Source organism: Durio zibethinus, chromosome 1, assembly GCF_047325235.1.
Source record: "Durio zibethinus cultivar Kanyao isolate XHJ-2024 chromosome 1, ASM4732523v1, whole genome shotgun sequence".
NCBI classification, from domain to species: Eukaryota; Viridiplantae; Streptophyta; class Magnoliopsida; order Malvales; family Malvaceae; genus Durio; species Durio zibethinus.
In genome coordinates, this window is record NC_143162.1 from 8,561,712 (window position 1) to 8,570,137 (window position 8,426).

Here is an 8,426-nt window from a genome sequence, read left to right on the forward strand (position 1 = left end):
GGTTTCTTTTCCATGTTGATTTTGGTGATCTGTTTGATATTTTTAATCACAATCAAGCAATAAATTAATTCTCTGTCTCATTATCTTAAGCATTAGTTTAGTTGTTGTTATTTTAGTAAGTTATCTCATTTAGATATTCTTCTCATTTGTGTTTAGTTTCCCTGATCTAATTGGTAATAATTTTTTCTTTTTCTTTTTTTATTTTATTTTTTACAAAAGAAATGGTAATGGAGAATAAATAAGAAAAAATTATAAATTTTAAAATTCAAATGCATATCTATTAGATATTATTTTTTAAAAAATAACGTATAAATTAATTAAATTAAATTTTAAATTAAAAATTTTTTTTTTATTAAACTATTTTATCTTTCATGTATATATATATATGTATGTATATAAATTTGAAAATTCTTTGGTATATATTTTTCATATTATGAGTTTTATCTTCAATCAATTTATTAACAGAGTTAAAAATATAAAGATTTCAAGTGCTATTAGAATACTATTTATTAAAGATATTATATTACAATTTATTTTTTAATTTATCAAAATTCATAATATTAATTTACTTATATTAATAAAGAATATTACTATAGGTAATATCTTAATTGATACTAAAAAATTTAAGACACTCGTTAATAATTTATTTAATATAAGGATTTTAAAATATTTAAAAAATAAAATATTAATTAATAATATGTAATTTATTGATAAAATATTAAAATTTTAATTTCAATTATTAGAATTTAAAATTTTAATAGTTTTAAATATAAAAAAATTAATTAACACAGTAAATAATTAAGTTTTAAAAGAAGTACTAGTATAATTGATTAATTAATTAAGATAAAACATAATTAATTAATTAACCACATAAAAGTAGACTTGTATATTAACTTTATAGCATCCCATTAAAATGGATCTACAATAGATAGCTTCTTAATTCTTATACTATACATGTTGCATGGAATTTTATTTAACCAAAAACAAAATTAATTCAATTAAATTTGCAAGTGCTATTTTTATAATATTTTTATTTTATAAAAATTATGAAGTTAAAATCAAAGATAAAAAGGGGAGGAGGGGAGCCCAAGGTGAGGGATCATCGAATCAATCGAGCCCATCCCACGTGCAATAAAACTGCGACAAGTGCCAGATAACGAGGGTTATTGTAAATAAGAACATGACCAAATCGCCCCTCTCCCTTAACGGCCAAACCAGAAATGGCTGGCTCTTTATAAAACACACAGCTCGTTTTTGTCCTACGCTCTCTGCCGCATAAGAAGTATCGACGTAAATCCACCCTCTCTCCTTTTAAAGTATAGAAAAAAAAAAAAAAAACGAGAAAAACAAAATCAGTAAAACCAAACAAGGCCTTGGATTGGCGATCTCCACGAAGCTCTCTCTTTCTCTTTCCTTGAGAATTAATAATCGCATTTCTCTTCTTCAACCTTTTCAATATTTCCTCTCGCTTCCTCTTTCTCGGATCTTATTTCTCTCTCGAAAGATCTCCGTTTCTCTGGTAAATTTCCGACTAATTTCCGCTTCTTTTTTTTTTTAAAAAAAAATTTTAAAGCTACTTCGATGCATGCTGATTCTTATATTTGATTGTTCCTTCTCCTTTTTCATTTCTTTTTCTTTTTTAATTTTAAACATGTTCTGCTTGTTTGCTTAGAAAATGGAGGGGAAAATGAGGTTTAAAGTTTTTATTTTTTTTTTTAGTTTAAAATGTGCATATTCAGATAAAATATCTGTAATCTAAGTATTCAGAAGAATTAATTGGGAGATTTTTTTTTTCAATGAAAAATCATAGATCAAAATGTTAGTTTGTGTACTCAGAGGAAAGCTACAACAGGATCTTTCCTTATTAATTTAATCTTTTTCTTTCTTTTTCCCTTGGGTCTCTTGCTTAGAATTACTGTTTAATTTATTTGAAGAAAATCGTTTTTTTTTCCCAAACATTAGACTGACATTTGGAGATTTAACTGGTTGGATTTTGATTATAGAAGTTTGGAGATTCAAAGTTTGGAGTGGGAGATGGCTTCGATATCGTATTCTGCAGCTGCATTTACTGGAACTTCAGCCTCCGATCTTCTTCGGAGCTCCAGTAACGGCTTGAGTGGCATCCCTCTTAAAACCCTAGGGAAGGCGCGATTTTCCTTGAAAAGGAGGGATGTAACTGTAGCTGCAAAGCTGAGGAAAGTGAAGAAGTATGAACACCCGTGGCCTGCAGATCCCGATCCTAATGTGAAAGGCGGAATCCTAACTCATCTCTCCCAATTCAAGCCATTGAAAGAAAAGCAAAAGCCTGTTACTTTGAATTTTGAGAGACCCCTTGTTGATTTAGAGAAGAAGATTATTGACGTAACTCCTTATTTTTTCTGATTGTTGATTTTAGTTGATGATAATATGCTTGTGCTTGCTTTAAATGTTGTGCTTGTTTTGAATGCAGGTGAGGAGGATGGCAAACGAAACTGGTTTGGATTTCAGTGATCAGATTTTATTACTGGAGAATAAATATCAAAAGGTTTGAGTATTAACTTTGAGAATGTGAAAGTGTTTTTATTGCTTCTATGTAGTGATAAAATTTTTTAGTTATATGTTTATGTAAGTCTCTGAACCAATGTCTATTCAGCCTGTTAACGAGAGTGAAGTTGAAGTACGGAATTTTTTTACGTGGGTTAAATTTAATTATGCCAAAGCTGTATTCTAAGCCTGGAAATTTTATTCTTCATATTGGGCAACCAAAGCTTTTGCTGTTGCACTTGCTATGGCATTCATTATTGGTTATTAAGAATTTGATTATAGTACTTGATTTTAGTTTGGATTCATTCACTTATTGCAAAGGATGATTAATAATGGAACAAAAAATTGCATCCTTGCTTGAAATTCTATAGTATTAAACTCCAAATTCTATAATTCTTCTTTATATAGAACTCTATGCTGTAAGCATGACATGTTACTTTTATCTTTTGAAGCTCAATAAGGCTGAGCTTATTTCAAAGTTTTGAAAAAGACTTGTCTGCTGTGTCATGTGCTTTTAATTGCCCAAATTTTAACTTCCCATGAAATCTAATCACAATAACGTTCTTTCGTAGGATATGATGGTTTTTCATTGCTCTTTTGTCATTTATCAATGTGTAAAGCAGAAATTTCACTTGTTACAGATATGTGTAAGAAAAAATAATGTAATATGCAATTGTGCATAAAGCTTGCTGTTTGTGATGTCCTAGTATGTGTGCCTAAGCTTTGTGTTAATTATCAAATTTTAATTGCATTTTAAGATGTTGATGATCTGTCAAAGATATTGACATTTCATCATGTTGGTGGTTTTCAGTAAATTTTTCTCACCCTTTCTGTTATTTATTTCAGGCTCTAAATTACTTATATAAACATCTGACCCCAATACAACGTGTGAATATTGCCCGGCACCCCAACAGACCTACATTCCTGGATCATGTATTTAGCATTACCGATAAGGTTCGGTCGTTACATGCTCTTCAACTTTCAGATATTAAACATTGCATATGCTAAACAACATTATCTTAAATATCCGGTGTTTAGAAGGTGAAGAATTGTCTTAATAAATGTCTTTTGTATATTCCCATATGCCCAGTTTGTGGAACTTCATGGAGATCGAGCAGGATATGACGATCCAGCTGTTGTTACTGGTATAGGAACCATAGATGGTAGGACGTACATGTTTATGGGTCACCAAAAGGGTAGAAATGCTAAAGAGAATATTCAACGTAACTTTGGAATGCCAACGCCCCATGGGTAAGTTGAATGAAACTTACATATTGAATGGAATCTATGCCACTTTTAACTTATATTTGGGAAATGCTTACAGTTACAGGAAGGCTCTACGCATGATGTATTATGCAGATCATCATGGGTTCCCTATAGTTACGTTCATTGACACTCCTGGGGCATATGCAGACCTTAAATCTGAGGAGCTGGGTCAAGTATGAGGACTATTGTATTCTGAAGCTTACCAAATTCACTTTTGATGTTAGCTCAACTGATTTATATGCGTTCCATTCCTGTAGGGTGAAGCCATTGCCCATAATTTGAGGACCATGTTTGGTCTGAAGGTCCCAATTGTTGCTATTGTTATTGGGGAAGGTGGCTCTGGTGGTGCCTTGGCCATTGGCTGTGCTAATAAGTTGTTAATGCTGGAAAATGCTGTCTTTTATGTTGCCAGGTGATTTGAGTTTTTCAATATTGTTTTTAGTAATTAACAATATCCTATCTGGGCCTTCCATGCCAATACAATTTGTGGAATTCCTATTTCACAAGTCTTTTTCTTCATGGTATCTGGGTAAGATTGTCTATAATATTGTCTATTATATAGTATATGTATAATATTTAGATGCTATTTCTACATATGCTGATATTTCTTTTTCTCTGATTTGATTTTTTTTAATGGTACAGTCCGGAAGCATGTGCTGCAATTTTGTGGAAGAGTGCCAAAGCAGCTCCAAAGGTTTGAAAACATATTTCACTTTTGGGCCTATCATTTAGTACTGATTTGGTTTGATGATAGAATATTCAAGGTTTTCATATATGCAGGCAGCCAAGCAGCTGAAGATTACTGCCCCAGAGTTGTCCAAGCTGCGAATTTGTGATGGAATCATTCCTGTAATTAACATTGTTTCTCTCATATCTTCAGTGAATTAGTGTTCTGCCTGTGCCTTCTTTTTCTCTGTTTTTTCTCCTTTTCTAGTTCTATGCACTAAAACTAATAACTTAAAGCTACTACAGGCAATTCCATGTAGCAAAGTTGACTGCTAAAGGCACCATTTTGCTACCGTCCTTAGCATATTTTTTATATACAAAAGCCTTTTACAACATAGAAGTGTGATTTTTTATTTCATATCTCTGTTTGATGTTTGATGAAAATGCTGAATTTGGTTTTTAAAGTATTTGCATTTGTTCAGCTTTAACGGTTGAATATTGCTCCAGATTTGTTCTTTCCTTTTGCAAGTTCATGTTAATCTCTATGGCATCTGATACTTATTTTTACTTTTGATAGGAGCCACTGGGTGGTGCCCATGCAAATCCAGCTTGGACTTCACAACAAATAAAAGCTGCAATTAATGAAGCAATGGATGTGAGTTCCACTAGCAGTAGTTCTTCATCAAGAATCACATGGCAATATATTAACATAAGTTTATTCTGCAGGAGCTCACTGCAATGGACACAGAAGAGCTACTCAAGCATCGCATGCTTAAGTTCAGGAAACTGGGTGGGTTCCGAGACAGTGTCCCAGTAGATCCCAGGAAGAAGGTCAATATGAAAAAGAAAGAAAACCATACTGTTTCAAATGCGGAGTTGGAGGGTGAGGTTGAAAAACTGAAACAGCAAATCTTGAAAGCCAAGGATTCATCCACTAATCCTCCTAAGTTGGCTCTGAAGGACATGATACAAAAATTGAAAAAGGAGGTTGATCATGAATACTCTGAGGCCATTAAAGCCTTGGGCATGAAGGGCAGGCTTGATATGCTGACAGAGGAAGTTTCAAAAGTAAATTCAAAGGACAAACTCATGAATCCTATTATAACTAATAAGATTGAGAAGCTTAAACATGAGTTCAACCAGAGTCTATCAGCAGCTCCAAATTACCCAACCCTCAAATATAAGCTTGACATGTTGAAGGAGCTTTCTAAAGCCAAGAGTCTCTCAGAAGCTGCTACATTGAAGCAGGAAGTTAATAAGAAATTCAATGAAGTCATGGGTCGGCCTAAGATAAATGAGAAGCTTGAAGCATTAAAGGCTGAGGTTCAAAATTCTGGTTTATCCAGCGTTGTGGATTTAGATCAAGGGCTGAAGGACAAAATTCTGAATACGAAGAAAGAGATAGAATTGGAATTGATTAGTTCTCTCAAATCCTTGGGTTTGGATGTTGAGGTTGTAAAATCTAATTCCAAAGTTCTAAGTGAACAAACTTCACTGTCAGTTTTTAACAATAAGGTGGATAATTTGAATGAAGAAATTAACAAGAAAATTGAAAATGTTGTCAGTTCATCGAAGTTGAAAAATATGATTGAGTCGCTGAAGCTGGAGATAGCAAAGGCAGGAAAAAAACCTGATATTGAGACAAAAAGTAAGATTAAAGCTCTAGCACAACAGATTAAGAAAAGACTTTCCAAAGCTATCAGCTCATCAGAATTAAAGGGGAAGCATGAAGAGTTGAAGGCAGAGATTTCTGAAGCCATACAATCGTCTGCTGGAGCTGATGGAAGTGTGCAAAAGGAAACCAAGTACGAGGAACCTAGACTAGAGATCAATTTGGGTGCAAACCGCAGCTTTGCTTAGTGTATGTAGCTCTTAGCATTATACATTATCCGGTTCTTTTTTTGCTTTAGATATCTGATGAATAATAGAGATTTCTGACATTACTTTTTTTTCTTGATGCTTAAGGATGTATACCATTTAGAACAAGGGCCTGGAATAAAGATAACTAGGTTACCATCAAATGCCATTTAGTATTTCTTTTCTGTAACAATTAGGAAAAAATATGGCAGATTTCTATAAATTTCTAAATTCATTGGCATTTTTGTTGTTCCTTTTATAATTCATAGCGGCTAATTATTACAACTATTAAGCATAAATGGACATCCTTTTGATTAGAGAGTGGTTACACAAATTCATATGTTTCGGTATAAAATCTTAAATTTGCTAGTTCATTTGATTGGTACGATTGACTTATATTTTGTGTAATTTCTTGTTACTGTACAGGATCTTGATTCTGTCAGAATGTTACTGACATAATGGTGTAGCTAGGGATGGTGTTTGAAGTTTGACTGAAGAATTAGAATTGCGTCAAGCTCTTCCAGAGGAATTATTTCACCTTGAGCCTTGCAAGTGCCGCCGAGTCCTCCACTGTCACCTGCAGGCCAGAGGGCACAAGATTTTGCATCTATGAAGACATTCATTAGCTTTTGCCAATAATTATTGCCCTTTCTTCCTTTTTTTAAGCTGAATTTCTCCACTTTGAATTAGGTTAAAAATTTTCCGCTTGCGTGTTGCTTTCATTTCTAATATTTATTGGTAGCATGTGTTTTTTCTTTAGTCTTAACCCATAGACAAAGAACGCTATGTAGCTTGTGTGATTGCCTGGGGAAGCCAATGGCATGCTTCCATCTGTCAGAAATAACACACTCATGTCTTTTTTACCCCTGATGTTCGTGTCCCCTGTTTTGACCGGCGAATTGAAAGTACTTGTTGTCATTAGCAAAAATTATGAAGACCAAGTTTAACGGGTAGAAGAAGAAAATTTTCGTCCTATCATAAAGTGCCATATGTTTAGTAAATTTTTTTTAAGTGACAAATCAATTATTGACGTGTGGATTAATAATATTATTTTATTTAATTATATAATTAATTAATTAATTTTTTGATTAATTAAATATATCGCTTGTCAATTAAAGATAAAATATTTGGTTTGACCAATCACCAAGGAGTCGTCAGTTTTTATCTCTAGTTAAACTTATAGTTATTTAGAGTTAAAATCATAGAGGTTGTGTTCTCTTAAAACTCTTTTATCTACCGGGCGTTATAAATATAATGTTTTTTTTAGCCCTAATTCACAATTCACAATTTTGAAGAGAAGAAGATTTTGAAAACACTAAAACCTCTCCAAAATCTCAAGAAAGCAAGCTTTGAAGAATTGAAGAAATTTGAAGAATTCAAATAACAAAGCATTTAGGTTTAAAGAATTGTAAAATATTGCTTTCTAATCTTATTCCTCTAAAAGAAGAAGATCAATTTTGTTTGTTCAAGATTAAGTTTATCTAACCCTTGAAGCGGATTTCGCATTCAAGATTAAGTTAACAAGACCCTTGAAGCATTCAAGAATAAGAATGAGATGATTTTCTTTGTAATAAGAATTCCCTAATATTGTAGTTTTCACAAGTCTACTAAATAAATTTATTATTTGTCTCTAATTTTCTTTGTCATATTTTTGACATGAAATTTATGTATACAAATTTTTGGCACACCCAGTGGGGCAGTCTCTACCACGCGTCTCTTTTCTTCAAAGTTCAAGTGGTTAAACTATAATGGACTCCAAAAAAAAACCTGCTAATAAGCTAGCTCTTAAGCTTGCTCAAGCAAATCCTGCAGTCTTCCCTAGTTTATTACCAAACACCGATGATGCTATCCATTAATATGGCATTAGAAGCAAGATAAAAGCTTTTGAAGAAATCTATGCTCAAACTCTTCTAATGCTTAACCAAAACCCACTCTATAACATTCTTTTTTAAGGATTAGAAGAATCTTCTATTGGGAAGCCTACTTCACCTCATAGATCAAGTATAAGCAACCTTCAAAAACAAATTCTAGAGTAATAAATGTCATGACAACTGGCACCACATCACTGGAAGAATAAGTTGCACTTTTTTAAAAAGGTATGGAAACTCTTACAA

General features: G+C 32.6%; 1 protein-coding gene across 1 annotated transcript; it reads left to right on the top strand.

Annotated features, from left to right (window-relative positions):
• Positions 1 to 1,263: 1,263 nt before the first annotated feature.
• LOC111312021 (acetyl-coenzyme A carboxylase carboxyl transferase subunit alpha, chloroplastic-like) lies at positions 1,264 to 7,182 on the top strand. The gene is made up of 12 exons (XM_022911926.2): positions 1,264 to 1,519; positions 2,004 to 2,361; positions 2,450 to 2,524; positions 3,370 to 3,477; positions 3,614 to 3,774; positions 3,848 to 3,962; positions 4,047 to 4,201; positions 4,432 to 4,483; positions 4,570 to 4,638; positions 5,033 to 5,110; positions 5,182 to 6,316; positions 6,739 to 7,182. Exons 2-11 carry the CDS (start codon positions 2,035 to 2,037, stop codon positions 6,313 to 6,315), a joined length of 2,274 nt encoding a protein of 757 aa, XP_022767661.1. The 5' UTR covers positions 1,264 to 1,519; positions 2,004 to 2,034; the 3' UTR covers position 6,316; positions 6,739 to 7,182.
• The last annotated feature ends 1,244 nt before the right edge of the window (positions 7,183 to 8,426 follow it).